This window comes from Mytilus galloprovincialis, chromosome 4 (assembly GCF_965363235.1).
Source record: "Mytilus galloprovincialis chromosome 4, xbMytGall1.hap1.1, whole genome shotgun sequence".
NCBI lineage: Eukaryota > Metazoa > Mollusca > Bivalvia > Mytilida > Mytilidae > Mytilus > Mytilus galloprovincialis.
In genome coordinates, this window is record NC_134841.1 from 60,764,286 (window position 1) to 60,784,853 (window position 20,568).

The following is a 20,568-nucleotide window of genomic DNA, read 5'->3' on the forward strand; positions in this document are numbered from 1 at the left end:
TTTTTATTATTTTCATAAATTAAAAGCAATACTAGTATTGAGATCAAAGACAGATACTTGTTATTTGCAACTGAAGTTAAAAAAAAAATGAAAGTACAAATTTATGAAAAATGTTAATGCAACTTAAAATGGGTTTAGATATGGAGAAAAATAACAACTTTGCAGTATGTATGGAAGTAAAAATGACATATAACTAAAAATTTAAAATAACAAATTCTTTAAAAGTGTCTACATCACTTCTTTGAACATATCAAAGATCTAAATAAATCCTGTAATCTTTTGCCTATTGTGTTTTTCTTTTTTTCGTTGTTTATATTTCCTTTTCCATCATCTTTGAAATCTTTATCACTCTTGTCCATGTGTTCAAGAACTACCGGCATTTTTATCACGTGACTGTCGTTTTTCACTTTTGATCCTTCTTTATTCTTCATTTCTGAATAAGATAAATATAGATTTAAAAAAGACATCAATCTAAGGGAGTGTGTAAGATTTGATACCTATACAGTATTAAAAACTGATATGTTATTCTCGAATTAGTACTATATTGATAGAACTTGATAAGACCAGAAAGAAAAATATATCTAAAAATAAGTTAATATTTTGATCTTTCATTTCGTTCTTTTATTCAATTCTTTCTTTTTCAGTTTCTTTTTGTTTCTTTTTCAGTCTCTTTGTTTCTTTTTCAGTTTCTTTTTGTTTTCCGAATAACCATATCAGAAAACAATCGAAGTATGATAATTAGTAGGTTGCAGAAAATACCTTTCTCTAATTTCTTTCTATCTTTCATTTCGTTCTTTTCAATTCTTGCTCGTTCCTTTTGTTCCTTTTTCAGTTTCTTTTTGTTTTCCTTCTCTTCTTTTTCCAGCTGTCTCTTGCTTTCCTTTTTGTATTTTTTCATCCTCCTATTGGCTATCTTTAAGTATTTCTTAAAGACCATTTCTTCTTCCTTTACCCTTTTCTTCTCCAATTTGGTTTCCTTTTTCGTCTTAAGAGTTTCTCCTTTTTCAATCTGTTCATTTTGTTTTTGTGATATACTTGGCTGAATTGTTTCCTGAAATGAAAGAATGTTATAGTCACACGTTGTAATGTACAGCGTACCTTTATTCGTCTTAATTCTAACGTTTGAATTGTCAAAATCTTATCTATTATGGATTTCATTTACTAGAATGTTCCGAAAGTAAGATTCTATTGGGGAAATAAACCAACGTTTCTTGTGTAATATTCGAACAAATGCAATTTAAAGTTTCGCCGGTGTTGTCACCAACTTAATTTCTGAATATCTCTAACATATTTATCCTGCTATTTATTTGTCTGTGTCTGTATAGGTGTACAATATGAGAGTTATACAAAAAGTGTTTTCTAGAATCCTAGCTCTCGATCAGTGTTAGGTATCCGATAGTTGTGGTCAGACAGATAGTTTTGTTATTTGTTGACCTAGTCTACTCTTAACGGAGGGTAGTATACCTAATCCCAGTTCAGCTAGCAACCAAAGATAAAACCTTTACCTACACACCCAAGGCATTTTGCAGTAAATTCTTATTCAGTGTTATTGTTGATAAGAGTGTACTAAGGTTTAGTGTCACTTACCCGGTATTTGAAATTGATGAAATTCCTCGTAATGAAGGGGTTCACTGCAATTATTTTCCCACTCCTTTTTGGAATCAACGAACCTTAAAAATAAAAAACTCATTATAAAATGTTTATTAAATATTATAGTCTGAAAGGGTAAATTAAAATATATGTTCAGAAAAAGACCCCAAAATACTATTACTACTATAATAATACTGCTACTACAACCACTACTGAAGCTACAACACAACTGTCATATTTATATATCGATTAAAGCCGATTTCATTGAGTGTGTAGCTAAAGGTCATATCTTTGGTTAGCTTGCTTGCTTACTGAACCGTGAAGTCATTATAAGGTTAGGTAAACTACCTTCCATTAGAATAGACTAGTCCTACAGATAACCAATCTATCTGTCTGTAGGACTAGGCTAGCTAGTAAGCAAGCTAACCAAAGATATTACCTTTACCTACACAGTCAATGAAATCGGCTGTAATACTTTACCTATAGAAAATATACAACAGATCGTGAATCCATAAAAGGATACAGGAACCAGTCTAAGGTTATGCTATCAATTTTTAAATTGATTATCAGTTTTTCTGACTTAGTTGATTGTGTCACTAATTTCTTTACGATCGACACTTACAGAATGAAATAGTAATACGAAGTGCAAATCATAGAAATTAACAGTAAACAGAGTCCGATTTAAGAATTCAATTGAGAAAAATTAGTTTGGCTTCGTGTAGTTATCAATATACCTGGTGTTATAGTGCAAGTACTGTCCTGGTCTACTGATGCTCTTAAATCTATCATCTCAGCTGCCTCTGTGTCAATTTCATCTGAGTTTGTCCTTGCAATCTCACTGTATGTTTCAGTTGTGTCGGTAGAATGTCTCTCGGTTTCTGTCTTTAATTCTTCCTCAAGTATTTCTCTTCTATCCTTTTCTTCCGATTCCTTTATTTCCCTTGCGATGCATTCAAACTCATTAAGAGTAAATTTGAATTCAGCAACACTTTGCTTCGCTGGAGAAAATTCTCTGCTAAAAATCGACATTTCCTTTTCATCAAACTTGTCCCCATATCTGTACCTTCCTTTAAGTACAATAGAAAGTTTCTTTTGTAAAAATTGCGTACATACAACAAACAAACAATAACTGTAAGCGGAATGCGGAAAATACAAAATGAAAACGCAAAATTGTTTGGTTTCAAACATCTATCCACCATTTTCTTTGCTTTTAAAACATTAGCTTGCTAAAGAGAAAGCATCATTGAATTTATAAATTTTCCCCACATGAGGCATACAGTTAAATTTACATTTTTATACGCCCGTTAAAATTTTGACGGGACGTATTATGGTATACAAATGTCCGGTGTTCGTCCGTCCGTCCGTCCGTCTGTCTGTCTGTCTGTCTGTCCGTCTGTCCGTCTGTCCGGCGTAAACATGTCGCACCGTAACTTGATAGCGACTTATCCAAATTTCATGAAACTTAATATAGTTGTTTCTTATGATGGTCAAATGATCTGTATACTTTTTGGTGAAAATAAGATTTATACTTTTTGAGTTACAGCACTTTATAACTAAAACAGGGGTGTGTTTTTTTCACATGTCGCACTGTATCTCAAAAACGATTCTTGATTATGACTTAAAACTTTAAACACTTCTTAGTTATATTAATCTCAATATCTGTATACTTTTTGGTGATGATTCAAAATTTCATTTTTGAGTTATTGAGTATTTTGTAAAAAAGGGGGAGGGTTTTTTTACATGTCGCGCCATATCTCAAAAACTATTTATGATTATTGCTTAAAACTTTACACATGTCTTTGTTATATTAATCTCAATATCTGAATACTTTTTGGTGATGATTCAAAATTTCATTTTTGAGTTATTAGTATTTTGTAAAAAAGGGGGAGGTTTTTTTTTACATGTTGTGCCGTATCTCAAAAACGATTTATGATTATTGCTTAAAACTTTACATACTTCTTTGTTCTATTAATCTAAAGATCTTTATACTTTTTGGTGATTATTCAAAATTTTATTTTTGAGTCATTGAGTATTTTGTAAAACAGGGGAGTTTTTTTTACATGTCGCGCCGTATCTCAAAAATAAGTTATGAATATTGCTTAAAACTTTACACACTTCTTTGATATATTAATGTAAAGATCTGTATACTTTTTGGTTTTGATTCAAAATTTTATTTTGGTAATATTTAGTTTTTGTGAAAAAAAACCAGGGTGGGGGGTTTCACATGTCCCGCCGTGTCTCTAAAACAATATATGGTTATTGCTTAAAACTTTCTCATAAACTATTTATGATTATTGCATAAGACTTCCACATAAGACGTAGGGCGTATCATGCGCTCATGGCGCAGCTGTTTATTTGGTTATTGATATGAAAGACAAGCCGTGTACCAGGGACATACACACACAAAAAAGATGTGTTAAATGGTCTATAATGTGTATAACATGATTAAACTGAGACGTTAGAGAAAGTATAAAGTTTTCACTACCAACAGAGCAAGATGCAGGACTGAATGGCATGCGCAAATAAGTGAATTTCAATTAAATCATTACCTAATTCCTTTGCCAGTTCTGCTTCTCTGGCTTCTGCAACCTGTATAGCTTCCTCTAACTGCTCATAATTTTTAAGTGCCAACTCGAACTGAGCTACTCTTATAATGCCCCTACAAAACCTGACCACAGCCTGCTGATTCGGCTCGTCATCCTTAAACTTTGCTGACATGTCCATATCTGTATAAAAAATAATATAATTATCTTTAGAAATTTTTTAAAATAAATTCGTTGTAGTTAAAAAAAAGAAAGGTCAACACAAAATTAAAAAACCAGCATTGGAAAACAGATTTAAAATTATTATAAATAGGAACCCGGCAGCCAAAAATATCCGGCTATTGTACATATTCAAGGACAGAAACCCTGAGTACGAGAGGAAAAATGTACCAAAAACATATATACTCACCACACTTTCTTCCTTTTACTTCGATTTACCGATGAACTCGAAATAAAACGATGATTAGAATGCGCTAAAATTTATCCGGCTTTGTTGTATCGGCGACAAGTCGACGATAACGTTACCATCGGATATGTTTATGACGTTTATAAATGTCATCGTCACAGTGGTCAAATGCAGCCATTTCCATTTGTATAAGCTTCAGTCCATTAATTCATTGATCTATTATTGGTTGTTAACGTACAGTGACAAATGTTTCATGCATGTTTCAGACAATCATGTTAACGTACAGTCTCAAATGTTTCTTGCATGTTCCAGACATTGAATCATGTTAACGTACACTGGTACAGTGTCAAATGCTTCATGCATGTTTCAGATAATCATTTAACATACAGTGGCTAATGTTTCATGCATATTTCTGACAATCATGTTAACGTACAGTGATAAATGTTTCATGCATGTTTCAGACAATCATGTTAACGTACAGTGGCAAATGTTTCATGCATGTTTCAGACAATCATGTTAACGTACAGTGGCAAATGTTTCATGCATGTTTCAGACAATCATAACTGCATGAGTTTAATGTTCACAGCATAATTTTAGTTTAAGCAAAGACATAACAATAAACAACAATAAAATGATGACCACTATAGTAACTCAATTCTTGTTTTATGACATCAACGAATGAGACTTTTAAATGGATTTTTTTCAAATGATTAACGCGAACAGTGCCACTAGCGGAACAAGACCTGCTTACCTTTCATGAGCACTGTTTTTGATGGAGTATATGTTGCGCATTCTTTAATTTCCTGTGTGGTACTTTATCATATGAACTGTTATATATTCGTCTTAAAAAATGAATATTGGTAGCAGCATTGCTAATTGGTGCATGGTAGAGGTTTATCAAGTTTTGAAAGTGGGTCATGAACGTTTGGTAGTTGAATTCGACCTAAACGGGTTTTTCTAATGTAAAAAAAAAAATTGCCGCCATGTTTAATAGTTTTCTTATGCTGCTCACATTCAGTGTATTGTATGGTATGTATAGTATTGGTGGTTACCTTATGCTGCTCACATTCAGTGTATTGTATGGTATGTATAGTATTGGTGGTTACCTTATGCTGCTCACATTCAGTGTATTGTATGGTATGTATAGTATTGGTGGTTACCTTATGCTGCTCACATTCAGTGTATTGTATGGTATGTATAGTATTGGTGGTTACCTTATGCTGCTCACATTCAGTGTATTGTATGGTATGTATAGTATTGGTGGTTACCTTATGCTGCTCACATTCAGTGTATTGTATAGTATGTATAGTATTGGTGGTTACCTTATGCTGCTCACATTCAGTGTATTGTATGGTATGTATAGTATTGGTTATGTATAGTATTGGTTTCTTATGCTGCTCACATTCAGTGTATTGTATGGTATGTATAGTATTGGTGGTTACCTTATGCTGCTCACATTCAGTGTATTGTATGGTATGTATAGTATTGGTGGTTACCTTATGCTGCTCACATTCAGTGTATTGTATGGTATGTATAGTATTGGTGGTTACCTTATGCTGCTCACATTCAGTGTATTGTATGGTATGTATAGTATTGGTGGTTACCTTATGCTGCTCACATTCAGTGTATTGTATAGTATGTATAGTATTGGTGGTTACCTTATGCTGCTCACATTCAGTGTATTGTATGGTATGTATAGTATTGGTGGTTACCTTATGCTGCTCACATTCAGTGTATTGCATGGTATGTATAGTATTGGTGGTTACTTTATGCTGCTCACAATTGTATGGTATATATAGTATTAGTGGTTACCTTATGCTGCTCACATTCCGTGTATTGTATAGTATGTATAGTATAAGTGGTTACCTTATGCTGCTCACATTCAGTGTATTATATGGTATGTTTAGTATTGGTGGTTACCTTATGCTGCTCACATTCAGTGTATTGTACGGTATGTATAGTATTGGTGGTTACCTTATGCTGCTCAGATTCAGTGTACTGTATAGTATGTATAGTATTAGTGGTTACCTTATGCTGCTCACATTCAGTGTATTATATGGTATGTATAGTATTGGTGGTTACTTTATGCTGCTCACATTCAGTGTATTGTACGGTATGTATAGTATTGGTGGTTACCTTATGCTGCTCACATTCAGTGTATTGTATGGTATGTATAGTATTGGTGGTTACCTTATGCTGCTCACATTCAGTGTATTGTATGGTATATATAGTATTGGTGGTTACCTTATGCTGCTCACATTCAGTGTATTGTATAGTATATATAGTATTGGTGGTTACCTTATGCTGCTCACATTCAGTGTATTGTATAGTATGTATAGTATTGGTGGTTACCTTATGCTCCTCACATTCCGTGTATTGTATGGTATGTATAGTATTGGTGGTTACCTTATGCTGCTCACATTCAGAATATTGTATAGTATATATAGTATTGGTGGTTACCTTATATATGCTGCTCACATTCAGTGTATTGTATGGTATGTATAGTATTGGTGGTTACCTTATGCTGCTCACATTCAGTGTATTGTATGGTATGTATAGTATTAGTGGTTACCTTATGTTGCTCACATTCAGTGTATTGTATGGTATATATAGTATTGGTGATTACCTTATGCTGCTCACATTCCGTGTATTGTATGGTATGTATAGTATTGGTGGTTACCTTATGCTGCTCACATTCCGTGTATTGTATAGTATGTATAGTATAAGTGGTTACCTTATGCTGCTCACATTCAGTGTATTATATGGTATGTTTAGTATTGGTGGTTACCTTATGCTGCTCACATTCAGTGTATTGTACGGTATGCATAGTATTGGTGGTTACCTTATGCTGCTCAGATTCAGTGTATTGTATAGTATGTATAGTATTAGTGGTTACCTTATGCTGCTCACATTCAGTGTATTGTATGGTATATATAGTATTGGTGATTACCTTATGCTGCTCACATTCCGTGTATTGTATTGTATGTATAGTATTGGTGGTTACCTTATGCTGCTCACATTCCGTGTATGGTATGGTATGTATAGTATTGGTGGTTACCTTATGCTGCTCACATTCAGTGTACTGTATGGTATGTATAGTATTGATGGTTACCTTATGCTGGTCACATTCCGTGTATTGTATGGTATGTATAGTATTGGTGGTTACCCTATGCTGCTCACATTCAGTGTATTGTATGGTATGTATAGTATTGATGGTTACCTTATGCTGTTCACATTCAGTGTATTGTATGGTATGTATAGTATTGGTGGTTACCTTATGCTGCTCACATTCAGTGTATTGTATGGTATGTATAGTATTGATGGTTACCTTATGCTGGTCACATTCCGTGTATTGTATGGTTTGTATAGTATTGGTGGTTACCTTATGCTGCTCACATTCAGTGTATTGCATGGTATGTATAGTATTGGTGGTTACCTAATGCTGCTCACAATTGTATGGTATATATAGTATTAGTGGTTACCTTATGCTGCTCACATTCAGTGTATTGTATGGTATGTATAGTATTGGTGGTTACCTTATGCTGCTCACATTCAGTGTATTGCATGGTATGTATAGTATTGGTGGTTACCTTATGCTGCTCACAATTGCATGGTATATATAGAATTAGTGGTTACCTTATGCTGCTCACATTCAGTGTATTGTATGGTATGTATAGTATTGGTGGTTAGCTTATGCTGCTCACATTCAGTGTATTGTATGGTATGTATAGTATTGGTGGTTACCTTATGCTGCTCACATTCAGTGTATTGTATAGTATGTATAGTATTGGTGGTTACCTTATGCTGCTCACATTCAGTGTATTGTATGGTATGTATAGTATTGGTGGTTACCTTATGCTGCTCACATTCAGTGTATTGCATGGTATGTATAGTATTGGTGGTTACTTTATGCTGCTCACAATTGTATGGTATATATAGTATTAGTGGTTACCTTATGCTGCTCACATTCAGTGTATTATATGGTATGTATAGTATTGGTGGTTACTTTATGCTGCTCACATTCAGTGTATTGTACGGTATGTATAGTATTGGTGATTACCTTATGCTGCTCACATTCAGTGTATTGTATGGTATGTATAGTATTGGTGGTTACCTTATGCTGCTCACATTCAGTGTATTGTATGGTATGTATAGTATTGGTGGTTACCTTATGCTGCTCACATTCAGTGTATTGTATAGTATGTATAGTATTGGTGGTTACCTTATGCTGCTCACATTCAGTGTATTGTATGGTATGTATAGTATTGGTGGTTACCTTATGCTGCTCACATTCAGTGTATTGCATGGTATGTATAGTATTGGTGGTTACTTTATGCTGCTCACAATTGTATGGTATATATAGTATTAGTGGTTACCTTATGCTGCTCACATTCAGTGTATTATATGGTATGTATAGTATTGGTGGTTACTTTATGCTGCTCACATTCAGTGTATTGTACGGTATGTATAGTATTGGTGGTTACCTTATGCTGCTCACATTCAGTGTATTGTATAGTATGTATAGTATTGGTGGTTACCTTATGCTGCTCACATTCAGTGTATTGTATGGTATGTATAGTATTGGTGGTTACCTTATGCTGCTCACATTCAGTGTATTGCATGGTATGTATAGTATTGGTGGTTACTTTATGCTGCTCACAATTGTATGGTATATATAGTATTAGTGGTTACCTTATGCTGCTCACATTCAGTGTATTATATGGTATGTATAGTATTGGTGGTTACTTTATGCTGCTCACATTCAGTGTATTGTACGGTATGTATAGTATTGGTGGTTACCTTATGCTGCTCACATTCAGTGTATTGTATGGTATGTATAGTATTGGTGGTTACCTTATGCTGCTCACATTCAGTGTATTGTATGGTATATATAGTATTGGTGGTTACCTTATGCTGCTCACATTCAGTGTATTGTATAGTATATATAGTATTGGTGGTTACCTTATGCTGCTCACATTCAGTGTATTGTATGGTATGTATAGTATTGGTGGTTACCTTATGCTGCTCACATTCCGTGTATTGTATGGTATGTATAGTATTGGTGGTTACCTTATGCTGCTCACATTCCGTGTATTGTATGGTATGTATAGTATTGGTGGTTACCTTATGCTGCTCACATTCAGAATATTGTATAGTATATATAGTATTGGTGGTTACCTTATATATGCTGCTCACATTCAGTGTATTGTATGGTATGTATAGTATTGGTGGTTACCTTATGCTGCTCACATTCAGTGTATTGTATGGTATGTATATTATTGGTGGTTACCTTATGCTGCTCACATTCAGTGTATTGTATGGTATATATAGTATTGGTGATTACCTTATGCTGCTCACATTCCGTGTATTGTATGGTATGTATAGTATTGGTGGTTACCTTATGCTGCTCACATTCCGTGTATTGTATAGTATGTATAGTATAAGTGGTTACCTTATGCTGCTCACATTCAGTGTATTATATGGTATGTTTAGTATTGGTGGTTACCTTATGCTGCTCACATTCAGTGTATTGTACGGTATGTATAGTATTGGTGGTTACCTTATGCTGCTCAGATTCAGTGTATTGTATAGTATGTATAGTATTAGTGGTTACCTTATGCTGCTCACATTCAGTGTATTGTATGGTATATATAGTATTGGTGATTACCTTATGCTGCTCACATTCCGTGTATTGTATTGTATGTATAGTATTGGTGGTTACCTTATGCTGCTCACATTCAGTGTATTGTATGGTATATATAGTATTGGTGATTACCTTATGCTGCTCACATTCCGTGTATTGTATGGTATGTATAGTATTGGTGGTTACCTTATGCTGCTCACATTCCGTGTATTGTATAGTATGTATAGTATAAGTGGTTACCTTATGCTGCTCACATTCAGTGTATTATATGGTATGTTTAGTATTGGTGGTTACCTTATGCTGCTCACATTCAGTGTATTGTACGGTATGTATAGTATTGGTGGTTACCTTATGCTGCTCAGATTCAGTGTATTGTATAGTATGTATAGTATTAGTGGTTACCTTATGCTGCTCACATTCAGTGTATTGTATGGTATATATAGTATTGGTGATTACCTTATGCTGCTCACATTCCGTGTATTGTATTGTATGTATAGTATTGGTGGTTACCTTATGCTGCTCACATTCAGTGTATTGTATGGTATATATAGTATTGGTGATTACCTTATGCTGCTCACATTCCGTGTATTGTATTGTATGTATAGTATTGGTGGTTACCTTATGCTGCTCACATTCCGTGTATGGTATGGTATGTATAGTATTGGTGGTTACCTTATGCTGCTCACATTCAGTGTATTGTATGGTATGTATAGTATTGATGGTTACCTTATGCTGGTCACATTCCGTGTATTGTATGGTATGTATAGTATTGGTGGTTACCCTATGCTGCTCACATTCAGTGTATTGTATGGTATGTATAGTATTGATGGTTACCTTATGCTGTTCACATTCAGTGTATTGTATGGTATGTATAGTATTGGTGGTTACCTTATGCTGCTCACATTCAGTGTATTGTATGGTATGTATAGTATTGATGGTTACCTTATGCTGGTCACATTCCGTGTATTGTATGGTTTGTATAGTATTGGTGGTTACCTTATGCTGCTCACATTCAGTGTATTGCATGGTATGTATAGTATTGGTGGTTACCTAATGCTGCTCACAATTGTATGGTATATATAGTATTAGTGGTTACCTTATGCTGCTCACATTCAGTGTATTGTATGGTATGTATAGTATTGGTGGTTACCTTATGCTGCTCACATTCAGTGTATTGCATGGTATGTATAGTATTGGTGGTTACCTTATGCTGCTCACATTCAGTGTATTGTATGGTATATATAGTACTGGTGGTTACCTTATGCTGCTCACATTCAGTGTATTGCATGGTATGTATAGTATTGGTGGTTACCTTATGCTGCTCACAATTGTATGGTATATATAGTATTAGTGGTTACCTTATGCTGCTCACATTCAGTGTATTGTATGGTATGTATAGTATTGGTGGTTACTTTATGCTGCTCACATTCAGTGTATTGTGTGGTATATATAGTACTGGTGGTTACCTTATGCTGCTCACATTCAGTGTATTGCATGGTATGTATAGTATTGGTGGTTACCTTATGCTGCTCACAATTGTATGGTATATATAGTATTAGTGGTTACCTTATGCTGCTCACATTCAGTGTATTGTATGGTATGTATAGTATTGGTGGTTACCTTATGCTGCTCACATTCAGTGTATTATATGGTATATATATGTTAGACTCAGATCGACGTCCGGCCTCTAATCGACGTCCGTTCCTCACATCGACGTCACATTCTCAAATCGACGTCCAATATTTTGATACTCTAATCTACGTCCAATGTGACGGCATGTATTGCCAAAACTACACCCGATTGATTTTAGTCGATTGTAGTCGTCTTAAATTGATGTCCAATATCAATAAATAATAAATTACTGGACATAACTAAGGCTGTTAGTTTTCTCGTTTGAATTGTTTTACATTGTCATTTCGGGGCCTTTTATAGTTGACTATGCGTTATGGGCTTTGTTCATTGTTGAAGGCCGTACGGTGACCCATAGTTGTTAATTTACGTAATTTTGGTCTCTTGTGAAGAGTTGTCTCATTTGCATTCATACCAAATCTTTTTTTTTATATCAATTGTTTACGCTTATACATGTGCATGTTTTGTAGGGTTCAAACATTAATACATACTTTCCATATAATGTTTTTTCAACCAGAATTAGATATCATGCATATTAAAGTTTATCTTGATAAAAAGTTAATTGAATCGATCTACATAGTAGTTTGTCATTCCTATTCATAATCATAAATGACATGCATGTAAGTGTATGTGAAGGAGAAAGCAACTTAACGACAAAGAAAACCAAACGATATCTAAAGGGGAATTATTCAATTTTCAACAATAGACAAAATAAGGAAATTACAGCCAATTGTTGTTTTATTAGTATTATAATTCGGACTATGTAAGATATTTTTCAACATTTTTTTCAATACATTATGCTGCTCACATTTAGTGTATTGTACGGTATGTATAGTATTGGTGGTTACCTTATGCTGCTCACATTCAGTGTATTGTATAGGTATATATAGTATTGGTGGTGTCACGGAATATAAGTTCCTTCATAATATAAGTTCCAAAAGGAAGAAATTTTCTGGAATATTATTTCTACAGGAATAAATGTTACAGTATATGTTCCTAACGGAATAAATAGTATAGAATATTTGATCCAACAGGAATAGGTATAATGACACTGCTTATAACAAAGTTTCCAGTTGAACTTCTGTTAGGCGGAACACATATACGTTGGCAGTGGTTTGAATGCGCATTTTAAGAATTGATAGATTATGTCTTCATCGTATGTAAATTTAGCACATTCCGTCCAGTAAGGGATTAGTATCATAACACAACCTTATAAGTCGAAAACAAACAGACAGTGACATGGCAAAACAAACCGTAGTGAAATATTGTAAACCTTTACTCGTGCCGCAATTAACAACATTGATCAAGCTATTTTTAGAAACTGGTGTATTTCCTGATAGACTCAAGCAGTTTCAAGTAGCAGCACTGCAAAAAAAAAACCCCAACAACAACCAACTTGACAAAGACATAAAAAGCCTGTCAGCGTTCTTCCATTTTTTTTTCTAAAATTTATGAAAAGGTGTTTGAAATTCAACTTGGTAATTTTTTGGAAAATATTTTTCATCCCGCTTATTTGTGTGCTTTTAGACCTGTCCATTGATGTCAGACCACACTGTTACGACAGCTAGAAGGTAAGCGTGCAGCGTTAAATAACAACCAGTATATAGCTGCTGTTCTAGGGGACCTTTCGAAGGTCTTTGATTGTCTACCACATGAAATTCTGCTTAATAAATCATCACCATATATATAGGGTGTCTTTTTTCATTCTATTTCACTTCTTAAATCTTATTTCACAAACAGGAAACAACAAATTAAAATTAATAGTATTCTTAGCAGTTAGGCTTACATTCATAAAGGGGTTCCCGAGGGTTCTATCTTTTGGCATGGCAATTCTGTAACAATAAAAATTCCCAAAATAAAAACTGCAAGAAAGAGCACTGAGGTTTGTGTACGAAGACCATTCAAGCTCATATCAACAGTTGCTTGAAAAGGTTAAGATGCATCCACTGCATATTAACAGACAAATATCAATGGTAATGGAAACTTTTAATATAGTTAAAATGAATTAGTTCCTGTCTGTTTACATGATCTATTAAATGTAAAAGAGGGTGGTAAAGGGTTATTTTCGTGCAACGTGATCAACGTTTTTTTTTATTTCACGTTCAACGCGTTTTTACTTTTTTATTTGACGTTCAGTCGTGCAAGACGGGTGCCTCGTTCAACGTGTTCTGCTTATTTAATTTTACGTGCATCGTGATTTTCAAAGTCTTATTTTGCGTGCTCGGTATTTTTCAAATAAAATTCAAACCCTTGGCAGGGATCGTCAAGAAATACTTTTTAAAAGCCGTAAACCAATTATATCATAAATGTGTATACTAAATCGGGAATATCAAGTAAAACAAAAAGTTAATATATACAAGAAGGCAGTGACGCAGTCACAAAAAGGTTCAAATAAAAGTATTTATTTTTCGTGCAACGTTCATTACAGAAATTATTTCACGTTCAACGTGAAATTATGTCTTATTCACGTTTTTTTCGTGCAAGCAGCCCCCCTTTACCACCCTCGTAAAAGATTGTAATTAAAATATTCTTTCAGATATAATAATATACTGGATATAACATATGTAAAATCTGCACAGTTTGGTAAGAAAAGTTATAAATTTGCAGCTGCTACTCTGTTCCTACTCTGTGGAACAGAGAACAGCCTACTTGACCATTTCAGGACTGAAAACATTTTTTTTTCTCAATTTAGGGAGCTACCATTTGATTTTTGGGGGGGGGGGATGCTAGGATGAAAAATTTTGTCCTGCATTTTTTTAGCTGTAATCTCTGTCATGCCTTTTTATTTTTCACTCTGTTCGGTCCTGTTTTTTTTTTTTTTTTTTTTTAGTTTATCCTGACTTTTTATTACCTAAATTGTAAATTGTAGTCCTGACTTTTTTTTTGCAAGTGTCTCGTCCTGCCTTTTTTTTTTACTCAAAACTCGTCCTGCCTATTTTTTTAAAAATTTCATCCTAGCCCCCCATAAAATTCAAATGCTAGCTCCCTTAAGAGCCTTAATTATAATACAGTCTTGGAATGGTTCAAAATGCTGTTGTTCTGCAAACTAGAAAACAATTGATACTGATGAAAAAAATATCCTTATTTTCTAGTGTCTTTGCACCTAAAAATCGCAAAAAAAAAAACCTAACAGAAGTTGGCGTATCTTTTTCATACGGCTTTAGAAAGGTTAATCTTGTGTTTTTAACTTGAACATATTTCACAATACTGTATTTAGGCTGCATGGTTCATTGGACAAAATGCCTCACGGCTATTTATTGGGCACTATGATTTGGCGGGATAGTTCTTTTGTTCTAATTTGTGAACACTTTATCATGGAATTCATTTTGAATTACTAGTTACACGAAACAGGCTGTTCACTTAGGATAAATATCACTTTGGTTGGAAAGTCTCTTGCATAAGGTAGATTGTATTCTTTCTTTAATAATAAAATGTTAACAAATTAATGGAAAAGTAATAGAATTGTTGCACAAAATGAATGTCAAGTTTATTTTGGTGGATGTCGAAAACGAGTTTATAAAAAGACAGAAGGAAGATTTAACATTCAACTTTCATAATTCAGTAATCTGCTTTGAACTAAGTTGTTACATTACTATATTTTCCCTGGTGGGTCTACTCGACCCGCACGGCCTGTGTGTGTGTGTTTTTTTTTTTTTATGTAAATCGAGTTGAAATAACATGCCATACAAATAAATAGAAATAAAAAAAACAGGTCTATAAAGTATTATGTAGTATAAACCATATTCAGTGCTTTACAGGATTGTATAGTTGAGTCCATCATTTTTGTTGTACTGACAACTCAGGTTGGGACCTATCATTGTTATGACTATCCCTATTATGAGGGGTACACTTCAAGTCATATAGAATATTTTTTTTTTGTAAAAACCACTAGTACAAATGAGCACATATTTATATTATCTGAAGAAACTTTACCCAAAGAACCATAGGCGGGTCCTATGGGGGGGGGCCTTTCTTTGGAAAAATTTGGTTGATTATATGATTATATAGGGATTCACTGAAGCAAGACTGGAGCGGGGCCCCCTTAGGATAGTCAGCAGCCCCCCCCCCTTTATGATAAGTTCTGGATCCGCCACTGAGAACTTTACATCTATCTGGTATTAATATATGGTCAAAACATGTCCAAAATTTTCCCCTTTTTAAGTTAAAAAAATCAAAGTTTTTCTTCAACAGCTAGTAAAATGTCACCCCATTGACTGATGGACAGTCCCAAATTTAAGGGTTATCTCCACCTGGGGATGGAGACCTGTATGTTAGTGTGTGTAGTTCCTGCCAAAAACATGAATGATACAACAAAATTATATTTTATGGTCACTGAATATGTGCTACATGCACAATATGTGAGGTAAGCTAAGCATTATTTTGAAATATAAAATTAACTTGGCATGTTTTTTTTCCCTATGATTTCTCATGTCTAAAAATGTCAAGCAAGCTATAGTTATGAAATTATAAATTGAACTAATGAAAAGGAACATTAATTACTAAAATGTCAAGGCATTGGTCATCAACAAACATAACTTTTCAGGAGAACTAGATAAGTTTATTTTACATGACTTCATGACAGAAAGTTTTAAATGGAAAATAAAAAAAAAAATGAATTTTCTGTATGAAAATTTTAAAGAATTAAGCCTATCAATAAACCAATAAATTAAAAATCCTTGTCTTATTAAAACTCAAATTATTTTATATTTCACAAAAGTAAACACTTTTCCCGAAAGTAATTCCTCTTGTCTGATAACATAAACCACCTGAATTTTAATAATAGAGTCAACACATTTATACAGCTGAAATTTCTGTATAGAAAAAAGTACTTTTTTTTATAAAAGAAACCTGCGTCTTCAAATTCATGAAATCAAAATTTTAATCAGACTGATAATGCAATATGTTTAAAGTGCTTAGTGGAAGACCACAATTAGGCACTTTATAATATTAAGCACTGAAGCCTCTGAATAATTTGGAAGATTTTTCAATGTCTTGATGGCAGTGCAATGCATTGGAATGGTACCACAATGATACTATTATATTTGTTAACTTTTTTTTATGCACCACCTTCAATAGTAGAGGGCATTATGTTTCCTTGTCTGTGCACCCGTTTTCGTTTGTCCATCCGTTCATCTATCTATTTGTCCCGCTTCAGGTTAAAGTTTTTGGTCAAGGTAGTTTTTGATGAAGTTGAAGTCCAATCAACTGGAAACTAAGTACACATGTTCCCTTTGATATTATATTTAATGCAAAATTAAAAGTTTTGACCCCAATTTCACGGTCCACTGAACATGGAAACTGATAGTACAAATTCATGTACTTTGGACACATTCTTGTTTTTGTCAAGCCTATAACTTTTGTTGCAGAAAACTGAACATAGGGATAGTGAGCGATCCGGCGTCGGCATTAGCTAACTTCATGTTACGAAGTTTCTGTCAGTCACATGTCCGATGTCCTTGACCTAATGTTTATGATTCAGTGACTACTGTAATAAAAAGTTAAGATTTTTGCCTAATGTTAAATTATCTCTTATTATTAGCTCACCTTGCCCAAAGGGCCAAGTGAGCTTTTCCCATCACTTTGCGTCTGGCGTCCGTCATTGTTACCTTTACAAAAATCTTCTCCTCTGAAACTACTAGGCCAAATTAAACCAAACTTGGCCACAATCATCATTGGGGTATCTAGTTTAAAAATGTGTCCGGTGACCCAGCCAACCAACCAAGATGGCTGCCATGGCTAAAATTTAGAACATAGGGGGTAAAATGAAGTTTTTGGCTTATAACTCAAAAACCAAAGCATTTAGAGCAAATCTGACGGGGTAAAATTGTTTATCAGGTCAAGATCTATCTGCCCTCAAATTTTCAGATGAATCGGGCATTCGGTTGTTGGGTTGCTGGTAATTTTAAGGAAATTTTTCTGTTTTTTGTTATTATCTTGAATATTATTATAGATAGAGATAAACTGTAAACAGCAATAATGTTCAGCAAAGTAAGATTTACAAATAAGTCAACATGACCGAAATGGTCAGTTGACCCCTTTAGGAGTTATTGCCCTTTATAGTCAATTTTTAACCATTTTTCGTAAATCTTAGTAATCTTTTACAAAAATCTTCTTCTCTGAAACTACTGGGCCAAATTAATCCAAACTTGGCCACAATCATCATTGGGGTATGTAGTTTAAAAAATGTGTGGCGTGACCCAGCCATCCAACCAAGATGGATGCCACAGCTAAAAATAGAACATAGGGGTAAAATGCAGTTTTTAGCTTATAACTCAAAATCCAAAGCATTTAGAGCAAATCTGACATGGGGTAAAATTGTTTATCAGGTCAAGATCTATCTGCTCTAAAATTTTCAGATAAATTAGACAATACGTTGATGGGTTGCTTCCCCTGAATTGGTAATTTTAAGGAAATTTTACTGTTTTTTGTTATTATCTTGAATATTATTATAGATAGAGATAAACTGTAAACAGCAATAATGTTCAGCAAAGTTAAGATTTACAAATAAGACACTTTAACGAAATGGTCAATTGACCCCCTAGGGAGTTATTGTCCTTTATATAGTCAATTTTTAACAATTTTTTATAAAATTTGTAAATTTTTACTAACATTTTCCACTGAAACTACTGGGCCTAGTTCATTATAGATAGAGATAATTGTAAGCAGCAAGAATGTTCAGTAAAGTAAGATGTACAAACACATCACCATCACCAAAACACAATTTTGTCATGAATCCATCTGCTTCCTTTGTTTAATATTCACATAGACCAAGGTGAGCGACTCTTAGTAATAGGATAACTATTTTTGGTACATTGTATGTGAGTACCTTGCAAGGTCCTCATGCCTGTCAGACAGTTTTCACTTGACCTTGACCTCATTTCATGGATCAGTGAACAAGGTGAAGTTTTGATGGTCAAGTCCACATCTCAGATACTATAAGCAATAGGTGTTGTACATTCAATGTATGAAAGGACTAAGGTGAACATGTCCAACTCAGGCCTGCAGGTAACATCTGACCTTGACATCATTTTCATAGTTCAGTTTCTTATACTGTTTGCAATGCAATTATAGGTCTACTACATTTGGTGTATGGAATAATTGTAAGGTGTACATGTCTGGCTGGCAGGTGTCATGACCTTGACCTCATTTTCGTGGTTCAGTGGTCAAAGTTAAGTTTTTGAGTTTTGGTCTTTTTTTTTTCTAATACTATATGCAATTGGTAAACTATATTTGGTGTATGGAAATATTTTATGATCTATATGTCAGTTGCACATTTTTTATTTGACCTTGACCTCATGTTCACAGTTCATTGCTCATTGTTAAGTTTTTGGGTTTTGATCTGTTTTTCTTATAAGCAATAGGTCAATTATATTTGTTGTATGGAAGAATTGTTAGCTGTACATGGCTGCCTGGCATGGTTCATCTGACCTTGACCTCTTTTTCATGGCTTATTGCTCATTGTTAAGATTTTATGTTTCTGTCTGTTTTTCATGAACTTCATGTATAAGCAATAGATCAATTAACTATATTTGTTGTATGGAAGAATTGTCAGCTGTACATGTCTGTCTGGCATGGTTCATCTGACCTTGACCAAGTTATCTTTCCTCCAAACTTTAATTTTTATTTTTTAGTATCATTGCAAAGTTATAAAGCATGGAAATTGATAAGAAAGTGTTTGTGGTAATTGAAATAGCACTTCAATCCAACGGAACAATGTACTAATAAAATCTTTTGAAAATAATTTGTATGATTGTCAATGAGACAAACTTTCACCAGAGACCAGATATGTTGAGGTATGTAACCAATACAGTTCACACACAATATAGCCTTCAACATAGCAGTATATCCCATATACATAAAGATCTGATTGCTATTAAATTTTTCTTCCCCCTCCCCCCTTTGGGTGACTGGGGACTAGAAATACCAGGTCACCATAGGGCTTTCTCAAACTGAAAGTAAAACCCATGCCAGAGTGGGGCATTAATATCACTGCATGCGGTAAAAAATATGAATGTTAGATATGATGCATTGTGTAAAGAGTTCAGAACTCTGTGGATTAAAAACCCTTGCTTAAACATTATCTCTTTGAGAGGTTAGTAGGTGGCATAAAATATTTTTCAGATTTTAATTTTTTAATATTTCAAAAATAATGTTGGTTGCTAGTAAAAATTCTTTAGCTTGCCAAGTAATGAAATTTTGAAGAAAAAAAACCCAACAAACTTTCGCTCTCTTACTACCCCTTTTTTTTATAATTGTAAGAAGAACTAGAAATTAATTTGTTGTGGCCTTCAGCATATCATGTTTTCTAAAAGTTTGTTACCTGAGTGATATTAAGGTCATCTTTCATTGTAATACCACTTCCTGAAAATTGTGAATTATGGGCTGTGCATGAATGTCAAAACTTTTATTTTAGATCATTTGAATTCTCGTTGTACTGTTTACTCATCTTTATTAATGTCTTTTAGCTGCATGCAGGGTCTGAACACTTTTCATTGGCTTGTGATGATCAGAAGGTTTTTTGAAATACCACATCCTCCAGACATATTGTCATCACGCAGGCTGTCTTATAGTTGTTAATTTCTGTGTCATTTGGTCTCTTGTGGAGAGTTGTCTCATCATACCCCATCTTTTTACTTTTATACGCCCATTTAAGGGACATATTATGGTATACCTTGTCCAACAATAACTCCAAAATACTAAAACCAATTGGCATTAAAACTAATTAATTATTTTTAAAATGTTTTGAGGTAAGCTCC

The 20,568-nt window shown here is 34.0% G+C and overlaps 1 protein-coding gene across 3 annotated transcripts; it reads right to left on the reverse strand.

The window, feature by feature from the left end:
- Positions 1-109: 109 nt before the first annotated feature.
- Positions 110-20,276, reverse strand: LOC143072604 (uncharacterized). 3 transcript variants are annotated; one of them, XM_076247637.1, is made up of 7 exons: positions 20,133-20,276; positions 13,599-13,644; positions 4,140-4,316; positions 2,325-2,657; positions 1,588-1,670; positions 760-1,051; positions 110-433 (listed from the first exon to the last, which is right to left on the reverse strand). In XM_076247637.1, exons 3-7 carry the CDS (start codon positions 4,312-4,314, stop codon positions 234-236), a joined length of 1,083 nt encoding a protein of 360 aa, XP_076103752.1. In that variant the 5' UTR covers positions 4,315-4,316; positions 13,599-13,644; positions 20,133-20,276; the 3' UTR covers positions 110-233. The 3 variants fall into 3 exon arrangements, with proteins under 3 accessions (XP_076103752.1, XP_076103753.1, XP_076103751.1); XM_076247638.1 differs by lacking the exon at positions 13,599-13,644; XM_076247636.1 differs by lacking the exons at positions 13,599-13,644; positions 20,133-20,276 and adding an exon at positions 4,543-4,762 and having other exon boundaries at positions 111-433.
- Between the last annotated feature and the right edge of the window lie 292 nt (positions 20,277-20,568).

What these genes read in the sequence shown, in the direction of transcription:
- LOC143072604 (XM_076247638.1), bottom strand. Translation starts at nt 4,314, where the DNA reads ATGGACATGTCAGCAAAGTTTAAGGATGACGAGCCGAATCAGCAGGCT. An exon ending in TACTTGCACTATAACACCAG is followed by an intron (nt 1,671 to 2,324) that starts GTATATTGATAA and finishes TTTATTTTTAAG; the next exon opens with GTTCGTTGATTCCAAAAAGG. An exon ending in TCATCAATTTCAAATACCGG is followed by an intron (nt 1,052 to 1,587) that starts GTAAGTGACACT and finishes CTTTCATTTCAG; the next exon opens with GAAACAATTCAGCCAAGTAT.